This window comes from Stylophora pistillata, chromosome 1 (assembly GCF_964205215.1).
Source record: "Stylophora pistillata chromosome 1, jaStyPist1.2, whole genome shotgun sequence".
NCBI lineage: Eukaryota > Metazoa > Cnidaria > Anthozoa > Scleractinia > Pocilloporidae > Stylophora > Stylophora pistillata.
The window spans coordinates 927,501-953,944 of NC_142519.1; the positions used below are offsets into that span (position 1 = coordinate 927,501).

Below are 26,444 nucleotides of genomic sequence, written 5' to 3' on the forward strand. Positions count from 1 at the left end.
TGCTGTTGTTGCTGTTGCTGCAGTTGCTGTTGCATAGTTTGAAACATCTGCATTTGTTGAGATAATTCTTTCTTCTTCACCTCCACCTCTTCTTTTCTGAGTTCAAACTGCTTTTCAGCTTTGTCCCTCAAGTAAACAAGGGTTTCTGTTCCTGACCCTCTCCTCTTGGGGGTAACTTGACCATTGTCAGTTGCCTTCCTTTTCAGTGTCTCTCCCAGCTTTTCCATTGACCGATATCTCATTTCCTCTGCCTTTTTCCTTTCATTCTCCTCATTTAGCTTGACCTGTTGTGAATTTTCTCCACCCTCACTGTCACTTTCTTCAAACATTTCAATGATTTTTTCCAATAGCTTATCTGTTTCTGTCAATTCAGGTGATATTCCACTTGCTTTTGCCTCTTCTGTCATCTTTTGCTTGTATTTCTTAGCCAGCAGTGAGTATCTGTCTCTAACAGCCCTTTTACTTCCGAGGCGATTCCGAAAGACTTTGTTTTCATTCAACCTTTTGGTAATCTCCTCCCACACTTTCCCTCTCTCTCTTGTTGACGTTTTGAACCTGAAAGGCTCTGAGACAACTATTTCTTGCAACAGGAGTAAGTCACACTCCTGTTTCCACTCCATGTTGATCTGTTTTAGGTTGTGAAAAATGAATAAATGATTAATTAACTACATTGATAAATAATTAAACAAATAAATCTATAATTTGTTTAATTATTTATAAAAAAATGAAAATAATACAACAAAAAAAGTAAACAAATGGTCATGCTTAGTTGTATGACAATTTAATATTATTTTAAGATCTCATGAAAAATATTTTGAAACAAACAGCGGTACAGTACGAACATCAGGAAAAGGAATATTTTTAATTTGATATGAGTTGCTGACACCTAAATGGGTTCGGAAAACAATTAATGGCTTCGCTCCGACGAAGGGGTCTGAAGTTTTGAGGTCTGAAGTTTTGAGGTCTGAAGTTTTGAGGTCTGAAGTTTCGATACACCCAGTTGGTCAGATCGTCGGTGCCCTAAAACCGAGGTCAACCTCGTCCTAAGTCATGAGAAGTTTGAACTGAAAACGGAAAATTCTTACATGCTTGGAAACAAATATCCATTTGCCGTTACTTCAGTCCAAAAAAACTATATAACCTGTCGTGAGTTACGCGAGAACAGGCCGCTTAGCTTGATCTGACTGTAAAGATGTAAATCGACACGCGATTAACAAAAAAAAAAAAAACTTCGCTCTTCAAAAACTTAAAAAACCGTCCAGTCTAAACGTTGCATAGCTCGGCCTGGAAAACAACAAACAGCAGAAGACTAATTGATAAGTTTTGGGAAAGTATCGTTCAACTTTATTTATTTTTTCGGAAGCAAACAGTTGAAGAATCCGGCAACAAATACGAGGACGTTTTCATTTTGTTTTTACAATGTAACGAGCTTGCTTGGTACAATGTACATTGCTCGGTACAATGTAACGAGCTTGCTTGGTTTCCGTGTCTAAAAAAAATATTTCACCAGACTCAGAGGCTGATAACTAAAGAAATGATATGTTTCTATGTTCTACCCGAAAGAAAAGAAAGTTTTGATAAAGATTAAAGTATAAAAATACTCACGTTTTCCTCACAACCTCAGTCGCATTGTTTTCACGTCGTGAACGTCGAGAGGACGGCAGTCACAAACCGGAAATGCGTCAAACTGCTCACGAATCAGGTTGTCACGCGCGTCACATGATCATCTTTTGCCGTCCTCTCTCTTCTGCCGTCCGGTTGCGTAAGGTCTCTAAAGTCACGTGACGGAAAACGACGGATGCATCAAGCAGAAGGAGCAATTGAGAAATATGAAGTCTCTACAGCTGAATATGCTGTCTTTTCTTGTGCTGATTTCTTGCGTGTCTCTCGGTAAGGTTACCCTCACTTCATTTAATTGAGTTCTTCACCACTATCAAAACGTGTTTTCTCTCATAAAGCTCTCTAGAACTAGCAGTTGTCTGTAGCTGCAAGGTCGATTGTTTACGCCCGAGCACATGCATATGTCCATTGTAATGTGTGATGACTTGTGCTGGAAGGGCTTTTACTCATGGTAAAGATAGGTGACTGCCAACGAAAAATTCACTAAACACTGAACATAGTTTATGAAAGAAGAAAACTCGAGATGGACCTCGTCGAGGGCCAAAATAGACTATCATTACAGTGACCTTTGTTTGCATCAGATAGCAGTGTCAGATAACTCAATTACGCTCGAAAATTTGAGCGTAACCCTCGCAAACATGGTATCATGCAAAAACTTTGCATTAATCTCTTTTTGAACTGTAACACGTAGAGAATTTTCAAAAATCTTAGTCATACGCCGGTATTACGCTCGATGCTCTTAATATAGCAAAACAGTAAGGCATACTTCATTGTCAAATGTGGCAAAAGTGGTTATCAGACATTTCGAGCCACTTATTCAAAGGAAGTTTACTCAGCATTTACGAAAGTCGTTTTCTAACCAGTGTTCAAAACACAAAAACTGATTATTTAAACGCTGTATAACTTTAACGGTGTTAAGATCACGCTCAAGCGCCACCACGAGAGAACATTAACGAGTTATACCTGCTCAAAGATAAGTTTACGCGTCGTTTGTTTAGGTTATCGCATGATTTCGAGTGCAGTTTAAATCAGTGCGAGTAAAGTTTTGAAAAGCTAACCAAATTGCACGAGCCCGTAGGGCGAGTGAAATTTGTTGTCTTCGAACAATTTACGAGTGCTTATTTATCCCAAATTCCACGAAAAAAATCGTCTGATTACTTGTTAATAATGCAAGCAAAAATATCGCTCTGTTTTCCTACTCAAAGATAAGTTTACGCGTCGTTTGTTTAGGTTATCGCATGATTTCGAGTGCAGTTTAAATCAGTGCGAGTGAAGTTTTTAAAAACTAACCAAATTGCACGAGCCCGTAGGGCGAGTGAAATTTGTTGTCTTCGAACAATTTACGAGTGCTTATTTATCCCAAATTCCACGAAAAAAATCGTCCGATAACTTGTCAATAATGCAAGCAAAAATACCGCTCTGTTTTCATTTTAAGTTGTTTTTATTTCGTGTCATGGATCACTGGTTTGGCCGCTTGCCTTGGGAGTAGTCGGGCATTACTCTTATGAACTTGCCTAAGTGTTAGTACTCTTTCTCTGTTTGGTATCGGTCGACAGCAGTAACCACCTCACGAAAGATATCGCGCTCGTTAAATACTTCTTCTCGAGCGCCTCACTAATGGAGTTCCTGTGGTGCATCGTCGTCACTTCAAGAGTTTCCCGCAGCGCGCTAACATCAACTTATTCATCACTGATATATTTTTGACTCGCGCGACGGACTTCGCCGAAAAGGAGGGACTGCTCGTAGTCTAGGAATAAAGAGGGAAATAATAAAGGGAAACAAAATTCGACAGAAAACACAAAAACAAAAATAAATCAGGAAATACCAATAAAAAAAAATCAGCTTTGAAGGTTATTTGAACATTGCAGTGTTAACCTCTAAAATTACTCAAGACCATCACAGAACTAGAATTTCGGCAGTCATCTGTCACTGAATCTAGGCTCAGCAAATTTAGAGCTCTCCTCTTTCCCTCGTTGTTTTCTGTCTCTGATTCTCGGTTTTTGACATATTGAAGAAAGCTCGAAGGCGCCTTCAGCCAGCCATTAGCTAATTCTTAACTGAGAACTACTTTTTCGGAGGGATTTCTCCCCATTTCCTAGATCATTCACGATTTGTCTCATATTGTGACTGTGGCTTTGCTCGTTTTCAGGGCACTGCTTGACGTGTTACCAGTGTATTAGTGCCAAGAGTTGGGGTGACTGTGGAAGTGAAACGAAGAAACAGACCTGTCCGCTAGGATCGTATGCATGTGCCAAGCTTGAACAAAAACTTCCAAGTTGGGGCGGAACGTTATATGCCAAGGGTTGTACTGACACTGAACAGTGGTGCAAAGACATCAAACATAAGGATGTATGCCAAGGTCAGTCGTCCTCAAACTTGTGTTCTGCTTACTGCTGCACTGGAGATCTGTGTAATGGAGGATCACTTCCAACGGCCAGCACCATTACGTTTCTGGCATGCACATTTGTAGCCTTTCTCAACTCTTTTGGTTCACTGATTAAGGAACTGCTTTTGTAGACAGAAAAAGTCATAATCTACCAGCATTTTCCAATGTAAAAACAATTTCTTTCTGATTAAAAAAGACATGCGACAAGGTCTGTTTTCGTATTGAATGACTTGTATTAGAATTTACACGGTGGTATTTTTTTCCGGTTATTTTCACCTTTACACTCTTAAAGTCGAGGACGCGGCGTGGCAGAGTGGTTAGAGTGTTGGACTTATAATCCGGTGTCCCGGGCTCAAGTCCTTCACCCTGCCATTCACTGAATTTGTTGTTGGTTTCCCCTAGTTCAACTTAGCCTGTGTACAGCCGCCCCATCCCCTCGAAAAAATCGGGGAGGGAGCGTCTGTGATTTACCGTACCGTTGCTAATCGTGTATGGGGACAATGTGATTTTTCCAGGAATGTGCGGAAAATGATCTCATTGGCTGTTACTCGTAGATCATTATATCATGTGAACCACGGGTTTCGATTGGCTATCAATTTCGCGGGAAATTGACTTCTGAAATGTGAAGCCTTCTCTCAAAGTACACATTGCTCTCACAATAACATGTGCTCGAATTAGCGATGAGTTTGTGTGCTCTTTGTGGGAAAAAACATCGTTCAGAATTCAGATAAAAATCCCGTTGACGGACAGAAGAGCTCGCTCGAGTTTTAACGTCCGGGAGGAGTAGCTGTCGCTGGAGTGTAAAGTGTCTATAGATTCCGCTTACATGTGCAGAAATTGCCTGTCGACTTCAAAGAAACCAAGGGCTCTTCTGACGAATCTTTGTATTGTAAACATTACAATTCGAAAGATTATCAGCTAAAAATCCTCTTCTTCTTCCGTTTTCCTGTCACCCGTCAAAGCGAATCCTACTCCTCGTTCCACCATCACGTTTGAAACGGTGAAATCACAATTATTTTACTATTGCCACGCGGACGCGAGAGCAGCTCATCGGCGACGATTGGGGCCTCATAAAAGATTGTCGGAAACAGGATAATTAGTATTGCAATCATTCAAAATCATCTGCCGGAAATCGAGTTTCACGATCTGTCCGCCCCGATAAATCAGTTTGTTTGTCTTTGTAGGGAAGAACTTTAAAGCCAATCAACTTACGTTTTGATGAAGGTGTGTTCATGAGATAAGAAAACCAGTGTGAGTAGTTTTTTGGTCGGTCAGAGACCTCGCCTGATATTGTTCTGTCTGCTTTTTGAAAATAAATTCTGGAAGAGAACAGTGACAGTGTGGGCCCCTCACTAGTCTCCCTCGCAGCCGTTTGTTCTTGGATGTCACGCAACGCTCCCCCAAAAGAACTAGGAGCGTTCTGGGAGAACAGGGGGAGCGTTGCGTGACATCCAAAAAAAAAACGGCTGCGAGGGAGACTAGCCCCTCACTAATTCCCCACAAGATTAATAATTTCCCGTATCCAGTGGGAAGACTTACATACACGTCTTTCCTTCGAAAAGGGCTTGGAGACATTTTTCGTGCTCGGTATAGAGTGAAGCAATTTTTAAAACGTCGCAAACACTCTCAAATACTCGATGAAAAGTAGTATTTTGAAAATCGGAATGAGGTGAGACGAACCACGAAAATTTTGGTCAGCGGAAACCATTTTTTTTAATTTTATGCAAATGATTCCCATACACCATTAGCAACGGTAAATCACAGACGCTTCCTTCCCGAGTTTTTCGAGGGGATGGGGCGGCTGTACACAGGCTAAGTTCAACTCCTCGGCTGCGCCCTGTAAATAGCCCACTGGTCTACCTCCTGCCAGTTTTTTTCTTTAGCACTTAAATAGTCTACATTGTGGCTGAAAAGCCCCTAGGGGGGAGCTTCAATCAACGTCTTTTTTTAAGTCAAAATAGCAATTCTAAAACTGTCTGTCAATCATTTTCTTAAAAAAGAAGCTTTTAGCGTCGAGTCAATTTTCCTTAGCTGATATTTTTCTTTCTTCTTGTAATCTTTTTGCTTGAAACGTAACGATATTGTAAGGAGAGGTAAAAGTTGCAAGAAGCATAAGTAATGGAATTATATTGCAATTGGTATTTATTTGGTAGTCGTATAGCGATGTAACTAATTTCAAGAGTTACTATTGTAAGCAACATGAGTCGTCGTATTATACTGTAAGTAAGCATTAGTTTTGCTGCTAGTGTATGTGATCGCACCACATTGTAGGGAGTGTATGCACTGCATTGTAAACAATATTTAGTATAGTACACATCTTTATTTATACAAGATAGCCCCTTCAGTGTAGTAAACACTGGTATCAACGGGGGTCCTGCTACCCACCCATCCCACCTCAGGGGAGGACATTCATCACACAGTAATCTCGTGCGTGGGAAATTAACGTCTCCTGCCCCTAACCCTGCAGGAGAGAGACGGGACCAAATTTAGGTAGTGTAAGTTTTAGTATTGTGACTGGCGGAATTAATCATAATAAAAAAAAATTCATTTTTAAAAAAGTAAGGAGAAGTACTGGCGACGGTTAGATCTTGAAATAACACGCCGCGACTATTCCAAGTGTCAACTAAATGATGCCGCGTCCTCTAACGTCTTCGTATTATTTTCAGCATGGTGGTTAGCTTTGCTCCAAAATCGATCTGCCTTGCAGAACTGAGCATCCCTTTTGCTAGATTTAACTAGGCTGTCGATACTAGATCCCGACTGTGGCATGCATGAATTGAGTGTTGTAGTCAGTGTGAGAGAAGCGAAATCGAGGAACAAGGCCTCTGAGCACGATGGCATAAGCGTACGCGTACTCAGTAAGAAATTTGTACCGGTGTTTGCAAACCCTTTACGCAAAATAATAAACCTTTCAATCAAACCAACAGTTTCCCCAATCATTAGAAAATAGCTAAAGTCACACCTATGTGCAAAGGAGGAGCACGAAATTCTATCAACAAGTATGTATCACCCGATATCTGTTTTACTGTCCTTTCGAAAATTCTCGAAAAGTACGTGGCCAGCTCTCTTTCTAACTTCTTATGCAATAACAACTTATTATACGAGTTGCAATCAACCTTTGGGTCAGGTCACTCTAATGAAACAGCCCTGATCAGACTTACGGATCAGATTCTAATGAACATGGTCAATGACGAAGTTACCGGTCTGGTTTTTATAGATTTTCGAAAACTTTGACTGGATGTGATTGATCATGAAATTCTTCTAAAAATGTTGCCGATCTACGGTGCTACTCCTTCTTCTGTTTCCTGGTTCAAATCCTACCTGTCTGAGAGAAAGCAGTTTATTTCGTTGGGGAAAACTACATCTGAAAAGCTGACGTTAAAGCAAGGTGTGCCCCGAGGGTCAACTCTAAGTCCGGTACTTTTCCTTTGTTCGTCAACGATATGCCCCTTCATCTTCGAAAGTCAGCTTTGGACATTTATGCAAACGACACCATCATGTCTTCGAGTTGAAACTGGAAAACCATACCATCAATAAATCAAGCATTGTAACTGGATCTGAGTGAAGTGGAGAGATGGGCTAGAGAAAACAAAACGTATATGAATATGCAAAAAGAGAAGCTTCGTTGGTAACGGGGAAGCGTCTACGGGAGAGCATGGTCCAAGATACGAGAAAACTGGAAATAAAACGGATAACGCAGAACCTGAAAAAGTCGTAAACAATAAACTTCTTGGTATGATCATCGATGAAGATCTAGCATACGAAGTGTATGTCGATGAACTTTGCAGCAAATTTTCGAAGCTACTTGGCTTTTTACGCCATATCAGCAACGCGGATACTGGTAGTTTCGGTGAGTCCTCGGCCAGGATAATTCAGCTGGGGTATCTCTGCCCTGGAGCAAAGTTTCCACTGCATACAGCCGCTGCTCTTGAATGGAGACCGTATTTAAATGAACATAACCAGAAATTCTCGCGAGCTTTGCGGATGGAGTAACCACTGTCCGCTATTTTTGTTTTAGTCGGAAATCGTGCACTTGAAAGGAGATCATACTTGATCAAAATCGGCGAATCAGCATCACTCCATCGAGTCGGCCAATCAGCATTTTGCGTTCACATTTTAGAAGCTCCGCGACAGAATCGCAAGTTTTCCTTGGTACTTTGCCTTCACACTCAGGAGCCTCTACAAGTATCAGGATCTAGGTTGCCTGCAGGTTACTGACAAACAGGCTCGTTCTGACAAATATCTCGTATATTGCGTCGAGAATCTTTGTTGCAATACGTTGTCAGTTAATTTTTTCATATCAAATGATTTTCTAGTCTTAGCGCTTTCCATGAAACTTCATCCATTTACCTTACTTTGTCGTGCATTTCTCCTTTAGAGCAGAATTCACAAAGGTTAGGTCACCCTTCCATAGCTTGCGTTTTTCACGGCATGACTTACAAACATTTCTCGAGTTCAGTTTATCTAAGTTGCTGTTTTCAATTCTGTTGATCCTAATCACTTCAGGCTGAGATCGAGATTTTTTTTAACACTTTTCTCTTGAATAAACCGAGAAGATTTCAACTGTCAAGCTGACTAGCAATTTTTTCTTTTCTGAAGGCCCATATTTGCACGTGCTATGTTTCTTGCTTAACCAAATACCCACAGACATGACATTGCTTTAATTGCACACAGATTTTCTGATAATATGCGATCATCCGCGCTGAACCGGAGGAGCAGGCAAATGCTGTCTGAGCCGGTTAACTGGCGCTAACTTGTAAACAGACATAACTGAGCTACGTTTGTATGCAGAGAGTCACACAATGATAATAATAATCAACTTTATTCCAATGCCAATACACTTAAGCTGTATGAGCTAATTGGGAGCAACGCAGAATTTAAAACTCAATTGCAACCCAGTGTTACTTGATCTCGCTACTTTTGTTAGGATCCTGGTAAAAACTTCCGGACACTGGGAACTGGAAACCAGCCGCAAAAAGTGACCATTTTACTTGAATTTAAAATAGATGACTTCAGCTTTTGTCTTCAAACGACCGGTAACCATTCTTTGGAGACAATATTTAAAAATTTCATTTACAAATCGTGGAATGCGAAGTTACATCACAGGTGACGCTGACAGAGAGTGATTTTTAGATTAGAGGGTACAAAAATAAAACTAGCTTCTAAATGGAACAACAAATCTCGCCTTGGTATAATCAAAGGCTAACAAATCGAAAAACAAGTTGAGCCATTGTGAAGCAGATATTTATACTCAGAAATGACTAATATGACTCATGAGTGGCGAGCATATTCCAAAGGAGTTGTTCTAAAATAAAAGAACACTTCTTCTCATATGGAAATATTGATTGACGTTAAGACCAACAGAAGATGATTGGCTAGAAAATGATAGTTGTATCAGAAACTGTTATTAAATATACGAAAAACAACCCGTGATAGCAGCCATCAGTCTCTATTCAGCCACAGCACACTTCAGAGAGTCTTCAACAAACAAACCAAGTTCTCTGCAAGAAACGGCAGCTTTGAGATGAAATCAGTCCATTTTATGTTCGCTCTCTCTCTTTGCATCTCTGTTGGTAAGTTCCTAATTTAGCGAGTCTTTACTCTCGAATTAATTCACATGAATTCGGCTTTTTGAAAACAAACAGCTTTCCCAGTACAAAAACAAAAGTATTCCGAGGTAGTCATATCGATAATTAGTGAGCGGGCAGTGAATAAATGGTACAAATAACAACCAAGTCCTCGAACGATCTGCGTAGCATTTTTTGATAACGACAGGAGTGTCTATCTATGGATATTTCTGGGTTGTAATTTTCCACTGTGATTAACTACAAATAGAAGTAGTATAACTGCAGGTCGTTACAGAGACTGATTGTCCAATAATCCAAAAACAAGCCGACAGCAAAGGCGCGCCGTGAGTAAGCGTCCACACTTTGTATTATAGTAATAATGCTTTATTCAATCAAATCACAAAAAAAAAAAATTAATTTGAAAGAAAGGGAGACACCAGAGGTTAGCCCTATCGAGGGTGTTTCCAAAATAATCATCTATTTGAATATACAAATAAAAGAGCATTAAGTTGCGATTTAACTATATACAATACGTACTATAAAAACTATTTACAATATTATTTAAAAAGGTAATTCTTGACTTTGGTCTTAAATTTTCGCAGAGATTCTGCTTCAGCTACGTCTTTAGGTAATTTATTCCACAGGTTTACGATTCTGACAAAGAATGAGTACTTGTAACAATTTAATCTAGCTGATTTGACTTTCAATTTATCACTGATTAGAGCGGAGAGGACGAAAGTAAACACTAAAGATGGATTTAGACCATTTAAACTATGAACTGTCTTAAAACATTTTTCAGTGATAGATACTCTCTTCGCTTCTCTAGGGCAGGCCAACGTAGAATATCCAATCTTTCCTGATAAGATAGGTCTTTGCCATTTTCGCCAAGGGCACACCTGGATGCGCGTCCTTGAACTGTCACCAGAACATAACTGTCCTTTTTCAAGCGCGGACTCCAAACTGGTGCACAATATTCAAGAATAGGGCGAACCATAGATTTGTATAGCATGGAGAAGATCTTTGAGTTCTTAGTACCAACATTTCTCTTTAGAAATCCTAGGACAGCATTTGCTCTCTTTGAACATTTTTCAACTTGTAGTGACCATTAAAGGTTAGATGTATCGACCTTTAATCAGTTTTGTTTCTTTACAACTTCAACTAAATCCTGCACTGGATGAAGAGGCTTTTTATTTCATTTAATTTTCTTGTACCTAGAAAACTCGATTTTTTTTTCTTTAGTATATTTTGCGATAAATATTAGTTGATCAATGTTAAAAATGGAATTAAAAATATCCGCACAACTGTGACCATTAATGCTCTTCGGAAAAAAAATTATGCACGTGATCAGGGAAGTATTCGGCTGGGAGATAATGTTTCTTCAAAAGTTTTCCACCTCAATTCAATCATGATTTCAAGGTTGCCATTAAACAAAGTCTACTTATTGAAATAATCATTTCAAAAATGCTGAGCCAAAATTATTTTTGAGTGACAATATTGAACATTAACTAAATAAGGCAAAACAGCCTATTGGATATGATCACTGATTTCGGACCATATCTGATATGAACACCGAAAGTTTGGATATTTTTGGAAAATTAAAAACTTTACTTCGAAAGTAGTTTATGATCAAATTTGATTTCAATACCGTGTTTTCCGAAATGCCACTGAAGGATGACAACATGCTGAGATGCTACCATTTTTACTCAAGCGTAAGATTGGTGTAGAAAGCAGAAGGTACATGATAATTTCAAAAGCAGACGACGGTTTTGATTTTGAGAAAATCTTATGAAGATTTTATGCTATTTTCAGTTTAACGGTAACATAAAGGAAAACATGATTTATGATATTACACACGATACTCCCTAAAGAAACACCGTGAATGATGCATGGTCACAGTGAAGGTTTAAACCAACATTTCAGTTGATGATTCAATGCCTGGGTTGCTCTTATTGAATAAGTAAGAATTTTTTGATCCTATATTGGAAACTGCTGGAATTGTGATTTACGATACTGGAAAAATCGTGACCACAATTAGTGTGTCATGATCATTACTGGGTATTTCGTAAATTTTAAGAACGATTGATACATGGGTGCACTCGCACGCGTATGGAAAAATGTCGATCGCGAGGCCATTCATGGACGCTGCAGGAATTACAAGCCCCACAAAAAAACTTATGTAATACACACGCACGCAGCTTGCAAGGGTAAGGACATTTTACTACAAACAAATAACCGACGGTGAAATGTGAAAAGAAATTCCAGCTTGATTCCTGATATTCAGTATTTAGTAATAATGCGCTGAAATTTTGGGTCAGTCATCGTGTCACTGGACCTGGGCCGCCATGAAAAGCAACTTCGTTCTGATCACTTGATATTACTGAACATTTATGAACAGATTTCTAGTTTGTAAAGAAGTAAGTCGATAAGGTAATTTCGGTTTTATCAACTCAGTTGATAAAAAACTAAAATTACCTTATTGACTGACAGACTGATTGATTGATTGATCGGTTGTCTGTTCCATTTGAAAGGATATGCCCACAAATGCCATCAGTGTCATAGCACTAAGAGTTGGGGAGACTGTGAGACCAAAGAATTGACTTGCCCAGGGGAAAAAGATCACTGTGCAAAAGTTATGATAGAGAAATCCAACGGCCAAGAATTCACCAAAGGTTGTACTTCAAAAGCTGAATGCAAAGTAGATGAACATCCCTCTTGCAAGTCAGTTGATTCTTCAGTAACTCTCAAATGCGAGCTCCACTGCTGTACAGGCGATTTGTGCAATGCGGCTATGGTGCCAATGGTCAGCGCCATCATGCTTTTGGTCTGCGCTCTCGTGGCCTTTATGTCTCTGTTTGGTGAACCTTGAAAAAGATCACTGACTACAGTAAAACAGGCTCTACCACTGTATTTGACTTTAATTTGTGACAAACTACAACAATAAAACGGTTTGAAAATAGCCATGGTATTACTCCGTTGTTTCTAAATTAAAACTTTCGTCCAAAATGGACATCATTGTAGACATTCCTAAGTGCATAATTATTCCAAGGAATTTAAAATTAAAAAAACCCTGGATTTATTCACATTTTTGACGTTGCAAGGATTTGCTGATGAGGAATAAATTAAAAATGTACCAAAGAGTTGTGTGATCCAAATTTTGGGAAAGCTGGCCGCAAATGTGACGATATAAGAGTGACCTAAGTAGAGGAGCTTCCTCTAGAGCACGGCTGGTCACAAATGTGACGATAGAAGAGTGGCCTGAGTGGAAGTGCGTCTTGTAGAGTACGTTTTTGAAAAATACGTAAGACTAACTGAAATTAAACGAAAGACGAGCCGGATAGTGATGTCAACAATCACACTTTTGAACATCACTGACACTCCAATCACATTATTGACTGAGACTTTTCTCAGTCAAAGTCAGTTTGACCAACGACACGAACATCTTTCATCGACTGACTCTGGAAAGCCACCTGACTAACTTAGACAACACCAGACATTTTTTTTACCTTTTTTTATACTTCTCACCAAAATAAAAAGAATGAGCTGTACTGAACTGACTCTCAGCCTGAGCTAGTATGTTCTAAATATGTTCTTAAGGACTGTATCACTCAAATATGACAAACCAATCACGTACTGTTGGATTATTCTATGACCTTTGTCACCATCATCAGCATCATGTCCATTCATTCATTTGTTTTTTTTTTTTTTTTTCATTGAAATGTTTACTAAATGTTTCTGATGCTTCATCCGCCCATTAGCGTTGTTTTATTGTTTTTTTCATGCAGCAGTGAGTCCGGAGTTACTCTAAGTTAATTTTGCATGAAAAGGATCGCTGATATGGTGTTAACATAGGACTTGTCTCAGCGTATGGATATTTTAGTTTAAATAATTCTCTGCTACCGACCACTTCGCAACTTCTAGGTGTGAATAAAGGCTGATAGTTTCGAAAGAAACTGTTTGGGGCTGCGTCGGTGGGAGTAACGAAATAATTTGGATATATCAACAAAGTTGAAATGGTAAATTGGCCACCGTAATGATTACAAAAGCTGACGTTTCGAGCGTTAGCCCTTCGTCGGAGCGAAAGACGAAGGGCTAACGCTCGAAACGTCAGCTTTTGTAATCATTACGGTGGCCAATTTACCATTTCAACTTTGTTGATATATCCAAATTGTTTCTAGGTGTGGAGCCGACTTCAATGTTATTTAACCCAAATACCTGCAAAAACCCATCAAGGCCATCGAACCGGGCTCATAAAATTATTACTGAGCTCACTATTGGCTACTTTGCAACTTGCGGGTGTAATAATGTTAATTCTATTGTTGTAAGACTCGCAAGCAAATAACTCTACCTGATTTGTCAGAATCCGACCAAAAAAAATTTCCAACCCCTGTGATTATTCTTGAACATATTGCCCCTTTTCACTGCGTAAAGAGCCTCCCCTTAACAACAACTAGTAAACTCAAGAGGACCATACTGACATCTCCTATATTCGTATGATGCACGATTCTTCGCAGTAGATAGCGCTATTTATGCAATAGCGAAAATCAGACCTGAAAAAATCAGGCCTGTACGGGATTCGAACCACTGACCTCTGCGATACTAGTGCAGCGCTGTAGTATCGCAGAGGTCAGTGGTTCGAATCCCGTACAGGCCTGATTTTTTTCAGGTCTGATTTTCGCTATTGCATAAATAACGCTATCTACTGCGAAGAATCGTGCATCATACGTATTTAATACCGCAGTTCAAAATATATGAACTTCATATATTCATTGTATCTCCTGTATTCATTAACTAGTTGCAAGGAAATCATGCACACTCTTACCCTCAGCCTCTTTCCGTCCGCATTGAAACGTCAAACACTGAAAGATAAAACCATTAGAGAAACAAACAAAACGAAAAAAGGGGATTGGAAAATAAAAGAAAACCTACTATTGCTCTTCCCATGCGATAGAATCGAAAAGGAACTACCTAATAGTGAAATTTCCCGTTACCCCTCTTGGAATTCAGATATCCTTGCCAACTAAAATAAAGAACTTGGTGCTATTACTGTTGATCATTACTGACAGGAAAAGCACAGAAACATACACGTAACGTTCGGTTTGTTTACCTAACACACTCGCCTGGAATTTAAACCGAGGGCCCTGTAGTGTATTGATTTCCATAACAACCGTATCACACCATATGCTGTACAATATTTACATTGTGTGACAACTGCATGCTGTAAAACTACTATTCTTGAGTATCTGTAAAATTGTACTATATAAGTAGAATAACCACGTGCAATAAGAAGGAGTTACACAGGTGAAAGGGACGAGAGTACTTATCGATTTGAACCCATAAATGAGAGCTCTACAGGCCCCAAAAACAAGCTGATAGCCCTGTCCATGTAGAGGCCAGCGAATAATTTTCTTGACGGAGCCCGGCTTCTACTTTTGGTGTCCCACCCGGCCCGGAGAAGAGGAGTGACCACTCTCCCCCAAGACGGCAGGATAAGCAGTCCGTGACCGTATCCCCGTAGCCGAAAAACCGTAACAGTTTTGTTTGTTTTGATCAGGTAATGGCCTTAAATGCTACCAATGCACTACCACCAAAGGTTGGGATGAATTTAAAAAAATCCAGGAAGAGGTAACTTGTCTACCAGGTATTGACAGGTGAAGGAAACTCTTCAAGTTGCGGAGAGAACGAGTGATGGCCGGTATCATACCCGGCCTGTGGCAAAAGCTGCTCTGTCTTTTCCGAGTGTAATGCCAAGTCATCTGACTTTTGCAAAGAACCTTCGGTGAAAGGCTGACTGCGAGATAACCTGCTGTAGCGACGATCTGTGCAACGGAGCCCTCAGTACCAATTGTTAGCGTCATCATGCTGTTGGTATGGGTCTTTGTAGCCTGTCTTCGTTGAACCTTCAGTAATGAACACTAAAGATGTGTAGTTTAGAACTTCTAGCAAGCAATTGATCTCACAAACGAGTACTTTGTTTTTAATTATTTCTTAGCTCACTCCTTTCAGTCATTTTATGCTCCTTTTTATTTTGTGATAATGAATCTAATATTCCAATTCTTTTGCCTGAGTAAAATAGACAACCTACGTGAACATAGTCAACATCGAATGCTATTAAATACAAACTGTGGAATTTAGTTTTATTAGAGAAAACCATTAGCAAATACAATTCTAGCGAAAAATTTTTATCGACCATTACTTTATAAATTATTGAGACATTCTGACAATAAAGTAGCTCCTTGCCTGACATTTTATTTGTCGTCGAGGCCGAGACAAGAAATCCTTCTTAATCCTCTTTTAACCCCAAAGTGAAATCACAGCCACCATGGATCAGACGCTTTTAGTCAGCAAGATGCTTTTTGCAGAAGTTCCGGCAGTCAATCAATCACGATTTTCTTCACAGAATAACTGATTCATTGTTTTATTCATCATCTACTGAATTAATTTTCGATATCGAGACAAGCTGGTCCAGTTGATTTGTTTGTTTGTTTGTTTTTTTTTTAAAGGCTCATTTAAATGGGGCTTATATAAATGATAAAGAGGCCAGACTATAACACCGGGAGCTACGTTCTCAACTCTTTGCGAGAAGTGTGTGGTGTGCGATTATCGGAGGCGAAAGGAAGAGTGGAGGCCAAGTATATATTTAAAGCTATACATTTAATGGGAAGAGGAGCTCACAAGAGCAAGGCCTGAGGTCAACTGAACTGTTGCATAATCATATCAGGATATTTATAAGTCGAGCGCGGTTGGTAGGTAAGAGGATTAAGGGCTAATCCCACATCCCCCTTTCTAGACATTTCGATACTGTAAGAATGTCTCTGTGCAAAGTCTTTTAATAATGGAAGGCGAGTCCACTAAGTAATTTGATCATGAAACTAATAGCAAATGTTCATTCAGTCCTAATCAAAACCTAATCTCTTGGGCGGGTTGACCTTTCTTCCGGAACGAGTAGTGGTTCCAGGAACGGGAACTGGAATGGAAGACTTTTGGGCAGACAGAAAAGCTTCGTTCTTCTCTGCCGGAATAGGTGGCTGATCCTTGGAAGTTTCAGGAGGATAAGGTGGAGGGCTTTCCGTTGTGTACTTTGCTTCTTTAGGATTTGGATTGAGTTTACGTCTGTTTCTTCTAACAGTTGCGTTGCTATCAGTGTCGAGGTAGTAGGAACGTGGCTGTGGTGTTTTGGATACTACTACCGCGTTCTCTTTGCGATCAGGGATGTAAACACGATCGCCTGGCGACAGATTACTGAGCTGTTTAACTGCATGTCGTCAGTTGTACTCTTTCATTTGCTCAGTCTTAATCTTGGCTTCCTTTTCACGCAATGTCGTTAACTCTGGCCATTGCGGTGTTAGTTTAGACGGAGTAGTTGGAAGGGTGGTGCGTAGTCGCCGTCCCATGCATAGTTCGGCTGGGCTGAATCCGTTTTCCAGTGGAGTAGCTCTGTAAGCGAGTAGTGCTTCATACGGATCGTCAGATTTTGTAAGGAGGGTTTTAGTTGTTTGCACCATGCTTTCAGCTTCTCCGTTGCTTTGGGGGTATTTTGGACTGCTTGTAATGTGTGTGTATCCCCATTTTTCTGCAAATTTGGTGAATTCCGCTGAATACTGCGGTCCGTTATCGGATATCACGGTTTCTGGAATTCCATGGCGCGCGAAAATCGCTTTGAGGTGATTGATCACTTCTTGAAATGTGGCTTTTCGAAGTACTCCAATCTCGCAATACCGCGAGAAGTAATCTACCCCGAGGACAAATTCCTGTCCTTTCCATTCGGATAGATCGGTTCCTACTTTTTGAAATGGACGTTCAGGTAACTGTGTAGGAATCATGGGCTCTGCACGATTAGTTTTCGTCTTGATACAAGTAGGGCATTCCCTGACAAGATCTTCTATCTGCTTGCTGAGAATCGCCCCCAGACACCACTTTTCGCTCTTTCACGGCATTTCTGGATGCCTTGATGACCTGTGTGTATCTTGTCTAATACATCGAGTCTTAACACAGAGGGAATTGTTACTCTGTCGTCTTTCATTAGGATTCCCTGCTGAACTGTGATTTCTGCCCTATACTTCCAGTATGGTTGGAGTGAACAATTCAAGTGATGTTTCTCTGGCCAGCCTTCACTGCAGAACAGCTTAAGCTTTGAACAGACTTCGTCTTCGTCCTGATGAAGGCGTATTTCTTGCAGGCGGCGCTCTGTAGTGGGCAGGCATTTTACTATGTGTGAGACATAGAGGTTTAAATCTTCGTTAAGTTTCTTCTCGTCTTTCGTGAGACTTGGGTGAAGTGGTGCTCTTGATAAGGTATCAGCTGTGGTGAGGTCTTCTCCGGGTACATGGACTATTTGGTACGAGTAGCGCATAAGTCGCATCCGGAACCTTTGAATACGTGGTGGCATGTCCTGGAGACATTTTGATCCTAGTAACGGTACCAACGGTTTGTGATCCGTTTCGATAAGGAACTCTTTACCGAGGACAAAGTCGGCAAACTTTTCGCAAGCCCAAGTAGTTGCGAGTGCTTCTTTCTCTATCTAAGCGTATCTTTGTTCAGTAGACGTCATAGAGCGCGAAGCGTAGGCGATTGGCTTCTTTGAGTCGTCTTCTTGGACTTGTAAGAGGACTGCTCCTAATCCATACGACGACGCGTCTGCAGATATAATAGTTTCTTTATTGGAGCAGTAATGAGCGAGAACTGGCGCTTGAGTCATTTCTTTCTTCAAGCGAGTGAAAGATTCTTCTTGAGCTTAACTCCAGTGCCATTTGTTCTTGCTTGAAAGAAGATCGCGAAGAGGCATAGACTTCTCAGACAGATTTTCGATGAACTTTTGTTGGTGGTTCATCATTCCCAGGAATCTCCGTAATTCTGCAACATTTTGCGGTTTCTCCATCTTTTCAATAGCGGCAGTCTTGTCTGGATCAGGACCTATTCCTTGAGCGCTGAGACTAAGGCCCGCGAACTTCAATTGTTTCCTTGAAAATTCGCACTTCTCTGGGTTCAAGGTGATTCTTGCTCTGATCAATCTTGTTAAAACTGCTTCAAGTCGTTCATCATGTTGTTTTTGCGTATTTCCATGCAAGAGGATGTCATCCATAATGCATATGACTCCTTCTAAACCTTCCAGCTCGTCTAGCATTCTCTTTTGGAATCGTTCTGGTGCTGATTTCAAACCGAAGGGGAGTCGCTGAAAACAATATCTGCCAAAGGGAGTCAGAAATGTGGTCAGGAGTTGAGAGTTTTCTGCTAGCTTCTCCTGCCAAAAACCGGAATTTGCGTCAACTTTTAAGAACACTGTGGACTCTCCAATTTCACCTAGCAAGGCTTCAATCTTTGGAAGTGGATACGTTTCACGGCAAACGTTTTCATTGAGCTTTGTCAGATCCACACATATTCGGACTTTCCCGTTTGGTTTAGGTACTGTCACCATTCCAGCGCACCAATTTGTAGGCTTGTCAACCTTTCTGATTACTCCCAGCTTCTCCATTCGGGCAAGCTCTTCCTTTACTTTGCTTTTTATTGGTAATGGAACACGTCTTGGGGTCATGATGGCAAACGGTTGAGCGTCTCACTTCAACTTGATTCCATATTCTCCCTCAAGTTCTCCCAGTCCATGGAACAGTTGAGGATATTTCGCTTTAATACTTTCTTCGTAGCTTTGACTTTGGATTTCATTGATTCGAGCCAATAGATTTAGCTTTTGAATCGCTGGCTGCCCCAGAATAGGCTCTTTTAGGCCTTTAACAACGTAAATATTTTCGGTCACGCACTTTTCTCCCAGGGATAAGGTGTCACGAATTGTCCCTATTACACAGAGACCCTTGTGATCCGCTCCAAAGAGTCTTTTGGAGGTGTAACGTAGTTTTCCTAAGTTGCACTTGCGAAAGACTTCTTCAGGAATAACTGTGACATCCGCGCCGGTATCAATCTTGAAATGTACTTCGGAGTTTCCTATCTATAGATTTCTCCGATGTTTCGATTGTGTTGACGACTCAGTTGACGGTCATTACAAAGATATCATCTTCTTCCGAATCATCATTAACTCTATAGACTTGTTTTGAGGATTTGCAGACCTTGGAAAAATGACTCTTTTTGTTGCATGCATTGCAGGTAGCATCTTTGGCTGGGCAACGCTGAGGAGGGTGACCTGGCTGAGCTCCACATCTGTAACACGATTTTTTCTTTGCTTTCGAAGAAACTCCATAATGCTTGGATTTTGGACCTCGACATTTGTTTTCTGGAACTTTCCTGTCATGTATTTCCGATATGTCAGCGGCACTTGAGGGGTTTTGAAGAATTTGATCTTGATGTTTCGTGATTTCGGCGGATTTAACCTCTTTAATTACCTGATCCAGAGTTAAATTGTCATTTGCCATCAATCGACGCCTGAGATGAGAATCACGCAAACCAGCAATTATTTGAGTGTGCACCATTTGGTCACGAAGGTCCCCAAAAGAGCAGAGGTCGGCTCTTCTCTGAAGATCTTCAATGAAGGTGAGGACAGATTCTTTGTCTTGCTGAAAGCGTCTTACGAACTGTGTATTCTCGAAGACTAAAGCAACTTTTCCTTTAAAATGATCTTTGAATTTTTGTTTGACATTCGCGTACTGGATATCTTCACCTGACATCTTCATAGATGTCGGCGGCATTATTTCCCATTACGTAAATAAGCGTATTAATGCGCACTTTATCTGACAGCCCATCACGTTCCGTAGCTGCTTCAAATAAATCGTAGCGCTTTATCCAGTGGTCCCAATCGTCTGTTTTGGGATCAAACTTAGCCGGAGGAGGAATATTGAAATTTGCTGCGGCCATTTTTACGCATCTACTTTGTGGGTTATCCGTCTGTAATGAAGCCGTTGAAGAACTCGGTTCCACTGGGTCTGTGGGTGGTGACGTGACTGGCGTGCTTGATTCCTCGAATATTTCTTCGTTTGGATCTTGAGCGTTTGAATTCATTCACGCCATGTGAAATGAGGTCGGAAACAACTTTCTTTCCCGCTACTTCTTGTTCCTGCTATAGGATCCCACTCCTGACACCATGTGCGATTATCGGAGGCGAAAGGAAGAGTGGAGGTCAAGTATGTATTTAAAAGCTATACATATAATGGGAAGAGGAGCTCACAAGAGCAAGGCCTGAGGTCAACTGAACTGTTGCATAATCACATCAGGATATTTATAAGTCGAGCGCGGTTGGTAGGTAAGAGGATTAAGGGCTAATCCCACATGTGGGTTCTCTAGCGTCCTCTGCTTACTAGTACTAAGGAGACTCCAGGAGACAAGTCCTACTGTTTATTAATGTCCGAGAAGACTGGAATGTCAAACCATTTGCGGATGTCATGGCAAAGGCAGCACAATCTCATTTATTTTAAAACCCGAGTGTAGGTCCGAAGGTTTGAGATCCCGACCCCTTGGACGGCAATACAGTGCTCTACAATGTGAGCTTACCAAGCATAAGTATAAATAAGTGTTTCCGAGAAAAACGCCAATCCTAGAATTCTTGAAATGCGATACAATATGTAACGGTAGTGAAATATTTCTTGGCAAAAATTTTAACAAAGAGATCCCAGTCCGATAAGTACAATAGTTGTGTTCCTCAACTGACGAAAAAAAATTATATAAGATAGGAATTTTCACTAAATGCGCCATCTTCTTATGCTTGGTAACATTCGAGTTTTGAGACCGATTTGGAAAAAAGAATGAGGTCACGCCTACGCTTTTTGAAAATGAGGAAAACGCATGGCGCAGTGTAAATGTAGTGATATTGCATTAGTACCTCTTAACTTGAAACTCACTTGGTAGTTCGTGCCAGATATCACAGCAAAGGCTGGCACCGACGCCTAAAAAGGTTTGGAATGTAACTGGTTTATCAGATATCTCAGCCCCGAAATCGGCCAGCGTTGCAAAAATGATCCACTCGTTGAATTCTTTATAATTAGCCTATGACCCAATGTAGTAAACATTAGGACTTGATTTTCAATTTCCTGTTTTGTTTTGTTTTGTTTTGTTTTTTTTTATCTCGGGATACAGAAAATGAGTTCCTAGTTGATCAAAGTTCCTTCGAGGAAACCTTCTTCCGACTACACGAGTCGTTATTTCTATGAGACAATTTCTCTTAATTTCAAGGAAAATAATAACAAGAGATACAATCGCCGGCTAAACGCTGATTGGTAAAAACTGATAGTAATAACAAAACCAATTGTTTTAGTGGCTTAGGGTTAAGGTCAGGTTAGGTTTAAATATAAGCCAGTAGATCTCAGTAGCTTCACGCTTTACCATCTCCGGCCACACGAAGTTGCAGGCGGTGTTCGGCGTTCAAAATGAAATCAGTCCAGTTTTTGCTCGCATTCTCTCTATGCCTTACTGTTGGTAAGTTACTAACCTTCCAACAGCCTAGACGTTTCTCCAGTTCCAGTTTTTCAAATACACCATAATTGCTACTTCGTCGCAATTACTCGGTGTGCTTAAAGCCTTGTTGTTCTCAGTGTTATCTAGTACAAATACTCTTACTTAAAAATGTAAAAGCCGTGAAAGGCGAAAGGCCCAATTTCTACCATCATTTGCCATTTGCTTCAACCTTCAGGCTAAAATCAAAACTAATAGAATCCATAAAAGTTGTTGGTTTCAAAACCCAAATTTTCACAATTTTATTTTCTTAGTTCCGGCGTGGAACATTTTAAGCGTGAGAATCTCGTGATTATTGCTCAATCCACTGTGATCTGTAAATAGTCACTTTCGAACGAGAGCTGAACGATTCTGAAGGAAGATCTTTTCCACGAAAATCAAAACGTTTCATTCAGATTCTTCACTATGTCTTCGGAACGTAGAAGTAACATTTTTGCTCCTAAAATGACAACTGAAGCGTGCGGGGCTAGTCTCCTTCGCAGCCGTCTTCGGGAGCGTTGCGTGACATCCCGAAAGACGGCTGGGAAGGAGACTTGTGCGGGGCCGGATGGGTGAGCAGGCCTGCAAATAGCCCTGCAGCCTTGTACACTGCTTTGTTGCATTTGTTGAGAGGTGAGTTGAAAGTTGTTGTTTTGAGATTTTTCTAGTTAAGCCTTTTGTTTTGTTGAGCCTTGCCTTTTGCGCCCTACGTTTTGTTTTGGTAAACTTATTGTTTTGGTAGATTTATATTTTTTTGGTACAGCTCGCGGATTTTCTTATTACCGTGTTAGACATTTAGACAGTTTCACAGGTGGTCGTGTTTGCGTTGGTCAAGCTGACCTTGAGTTCTACCCACTCAAGTTCCTGTTTGCGTATTTTCCTGTTTGTGTGTGCTGTTTTGCGCAGCTGTTGACGTTCAGTTGGTTCCATGGCGCCCGTCAAAGTGCTTCAGTGAGGGCCACCCGGTTTCCCCCTTTTTGCAAAATAAACGGATACACTGGAAACTCCCACGGTCAGCTAACCCAAACATGTCTACGGTTTTGCTACTTAAAGCTAGATCATTAGATGCATAGAGCATTAGACGCACAGAGCATTAGATGCATAGAGCGTCGCTGTGGTAGCTCTCGAGAAGAGAATAAAAGAAGAAGAGTCCAGAGTCTTGGCACCTGTCGTTATATTAACTCGGCCGAGCGAGCTGTAAAACCCCCAACACATTTTCCGAGTACCTAAAATTCTAATCGTGGACTTCGGCCCTAATGAAAACGGAAGTGAGAAAAACAGTTGCGTTTTGTCGCAGAATTGTGACCTTTCTGACTCGTAGAATAAATATATCTTCTTAGACATTTTGTTATGTAGTATCGCTGAGTATTTTTACGAGTTGTGCCGTATGAGCCGTAGGGCGAGTCCAAATACAAATAACGAGTAAAAATACTCAGCGATACTACACAACAAAACGTCTAATAAGTTATTCATTATCCAACACGCCAAACTGTTATTTCAGTGCGGGCGAATCTCGCGGATGTTTATTTACGGAGTGCGTAACAGAAGTATGCGAAGTGGAACGGAATAGGCGCGTTCTTGTGTTGCTGTTTCTGTTTTCTTCAATAAATGAAGAAATTTCCAGGTCGTCAAGCTGTTTTTCTTCGTTGAATTCATCTAATAAACCTGGATGTATATTTGCCAGCCATTCTGACTCTTGATCGTCGAAAATATGATTCAAACTGTCCGCCATGCTGTATATGATTCAAACTGTCTCGCCATGTATATGATTCAAACTGTCCGCCATGCTGTAGATGATTCAAACTGTCTCGCGATGTGAGAAAACCTGTTAACTGGTACTCTAGAGTACAAATACCGCGTGATGTTTGTACTCGTCTATGGCGTTATTTGTACTCTACGAAGTGTAGTTGGATAATAAGAGAAATTAAAAGAAATCATACTTCGATTAAACTGACAGTTCGAAATGCTTTGGCAAGGCCTGATAAGAAACTTTTTTTGAAATCGAGAGAGAATCATCCTATACATTTTATAGTACTAAAACCTAAGGAAACCGGTTTCATTCCCAAACGACGAGTTTATGACCCATTGTTGACACGGAAAGATTTAAAAATTCCTTCGTAAATAGATTAATCTTTAGATATCATCTTTTTTAAACACGCAGCAAGTTTTTTAAATATGTATATTTCAGCGTTCAGCACATGTTTTTATTTATTGTAATTCGAGATATGTATTTTATCTGTGATTTATTGTGCAAACGGATTCTATTCGTGCTAAAGTATTTGTGTAGTTACCTCCCCTTTGTAAATTAGTTGTAACTCGCATTTGTTAATTTTATTTTCATTTGTACCCTTGATAATGGCGTCATGAAGTCGCCGAAGCGTCCGGATATTATATCGCTTGTTTTTACCTGTCTATGTATTACTAAATCTTTGTTAATACGATTTATTGAAGATTAAAGATTTTCAATAAGGAAACGGTTCATTGTAGAAACCGTGCTGTCGACAAATTTCTTCATAACTCATTGATTTATCCAAATGTGTCTGATTTTACTCCATCCACCCATTAGCATTGATCCATTGTCTTTAACAGGATATGGCCTCAAGTGTTACGGATGCTTTTCTAATAACGGTTGGGCTGACTGTGAGAGAAACCAGACAGTGCAGACCTGTGGACCTGACGATGACACATGCGGCAAAATACATGTAGAAGGAACAGATTTTAAACCTATATACTCAAAAGGTTGCGGCTCCAAGTCAGTCTGCAACCCTAAGACATCTTACTTCTGCCAAGGCAAGGAAGTCACCCGGTGCCAGATCACCTGTTGCAGCAAGGATTTATGCAATGATGCCCAAGTTTCAATGGTCAGCGTCATTCTGCTGCTTGCATGTGCTCTTGTAGCCTGTTTTCCATTAGTTCAGTGATAAACACAGAAAGGATATAGCTTGGCGTCAACTTATATAGCTTGGCGTCAACTTATATAGCTTGGCGTCAACTTATATAGCTTGGCGACTAATTACATGAGACGAGTATTTTGATTTTTATTAGTTTTTAGTTTGCTCCGTTCAGTATTTGTAAGCTGATTTTGTATGTGATATTTGGAAAATAAATCAGTTTTAAAGAGTCACATTTCCGAGTTACTTTTGCAGGAGCCGACTACTTATACGTTGTAGGCTCCTTGCTTTTTGTCAGTTCTGGTAAAACTGATAATCGACCGAACATCATAAACATTACATGCTTAATTGCAAATTAAATACAACTTTGACGAGTGAATAACAAAGGAACTATTTAAAGGAATCTGTGAGGATGGTTAATTTTTTGTAATCTATCTTTCCCTGGTCGCACCGACCGTCAAAGTTTCTGAAGAAAAAGTACTTAAAGATGGAAAAATTATTTTAAAAAATCTAGCTTAATTAAACGAATTTTTTCGAGTGATTCTTTCCAGCAGTGGCAAAACTCCAAATTAACACTACAGAAAGCACAATGATATTGGCCAAATTCGTTACTTATTCCAGCGCGCCAATCTCATTGCAAACAAAACGGTTTGTTATAGACCGTGATTAAATTCAAGTTATATTAAGAACATAGGTGTTAAATTAAACTGGCAAATTATATAGTGACAGAGATAACAATAACAATTTGGCTTGATTTTTCGATCCCGCGAGAGCAAATATCATCGTAACATGGATTAGACCAATCCAGTCTCCCAAATAATCCGTGTAATTCTGAGCAGAACTTTTTAGTAATTAAGATGGCGGACCTTTAGAGAGATCTTATCCAGAGAAATCGTGGTAAAACTCCACAAAAAATAGATGAAAGCCTTGTTTCGTCTGCGTATTTCAAAATCTTAAGAGTTTTGAAACAGTATTTTCACATCAGCTCTCAATGAAATATAATTTTCAGAACAAAACCCCCGTTGTTCATCTTTCTAATCCCAATTACAGAGCAGGATCAACACTTGCATTTTAATGAGATGTTTTATTGACAAAGCAAATCATGGAAAAAATGCAATACCTCTCCAGTTATAACATCTTGAGCGTCTGCCTCATTCTTCAAAGCCTCCCGACACATGTAAATGAGGTATTCTGAAGTTGCTCCCACGTTTTAATTTCTCCTCTACACCGTCACAGTCCTTAACAAGGCCTCTTGGAACTCGCACTAAAATCGTCCGAACAAATTGCCATTCACAAAAAAAAAACGGATAGGGCCCATTTCTTCTTATAATTCGTTGACAAGCGGATAGCTTTCTCACCGAACTCACCATCATTGTCCTTGAAAAGGCCTCTTGAATCTCGCACTTAAATCGTCCGAGAAAATTGCCGTTCGCAAAAAACCGGATAGGGCCCATTTGTTCTTATAGTTCGTTGACGAGGGGATAGCTTTCTCACCTAACTCACCGTCCTAGTCCTTGAAAAGGCCTCTTGGATCTCGCACTTAAATCGTCCGAACAAATTGCCATTCACTAAAAAGCGGACAGGGGCCATTTGTTTTTATAATTCGTTGACGGG

The 26,444-nt window shown here is 40.2% G+C and overlaps 5 protein-coding genes and 1 long non-coding RNA gene across 6 annotated transcripts in view; 4 read left to right on the top strand and 2 right to left on the bottom strand.

Annotated features, from left to right (window-relative positions):
• Nucleotides 1–1,756, bottom strand: part of LOC111347664 (uncharacterized) — a 2,229-nt gene extending 473 nt beyond the window's left edge. The window contains exons 1-2 of the mRNA XM_088729981.1: nt 1,606–1,756; nt 1–626 (exon numbers count right to left, since the gene is read on the bottom strand). The exon at nt 1–626 is cut by the window's left edge and continues 473 nt beyond it. Coding sequence (XP_088586107.1) covers nt 1–620 — 620 coding nt within the window. The 5' untranslated portion in view covers nt 621–626; nt 1,606–1,756. The remainder of the gene's footprint in view (nt 627–1,605) is intronic.
• On the top strand, nt 836–1,299 carry LOC148740730 (uncharacterized). The gene is made up of 2 exons (XR_015990517.1): nt 836–932; nt 963–1,299. It is a non-coding gene; the product is annotated as an uncharacterized LOC148740730 (long non-coding RNA).
• On the top strand, nt 1,743–4,215 carry LOC111335276 (weak neurotoxin 5). The gene is made up of 2 exons (XM_088729988.1): nt 1,743–1,890; nt 3,770–4,215. Exons 1-2 carry the CDS (start codon nt 1,830–1,832, stop codon nt 4,135–4,137), a joined length of 429 nt encoding a protein of 142 aa, XP_088586114.1. The 5' UTR covers nt 1,743–1,829; the 3' UTR covers nt 4,138–4,215.
• Nucleotides 4,216–9,420: 5,205 nt separating this feature from the next.
• On the top strand, nt 9,421–12,529 carry LOC111335275 (uncharacterized). Its single transcript, XM_022941151.2, has 2 exons — nt 9,421–9,579; nt 12,102–12,529. Exons 1-2 carry the CDS (start codon nt 9,531–9,533, stop codon nt 12,437–12,439), a joined length of 387 nt encoding a protein of 128 aa, XP_022796886.2. The 5' UTR covers nt 9,421–9,530; the 3' UTR covers nt 12,440–12,529.
• Nucleotides 12,530–19,547: 7,018 nt separating this feature from the next.
• Nucleotides 19,548–20,204, bottom strand: LOC148740731 (uncharacterized). Its single transcript, XM_088741894.1, has one exon. The coding sequence runs from the start codon at nt 20,202–20,204 to the stop codon at nt 19,548–19,550; it is 657 nt and encodes a 218-aa protein (XP_088598020.1).
• Nucleotides 20,205–21,773: 1,569 nt separating this feature from the next.
• On the top strand, nt 21,774–25,063 carry LOC148740732 (prostate stem cell antigen-like). Its single transcript, XM_088734990.1, has 2 exons — nt 21,774–21,924; nt 24,529–25,063. Exons 1-2 carry the CDS (start codon nt 21,876–21,878, stop codon nt 24,858–24,860), a joined length of 381 nt encoding a protein of 126 aa, XP_088591116.1. The 5' UTR covers nt 21,774–21,875; the 3' UTR covers nt 24,861–25,063.
• The last annotated feature ends 1,381 nt before the right edge of the window (nt 25,064–26,444 follow it).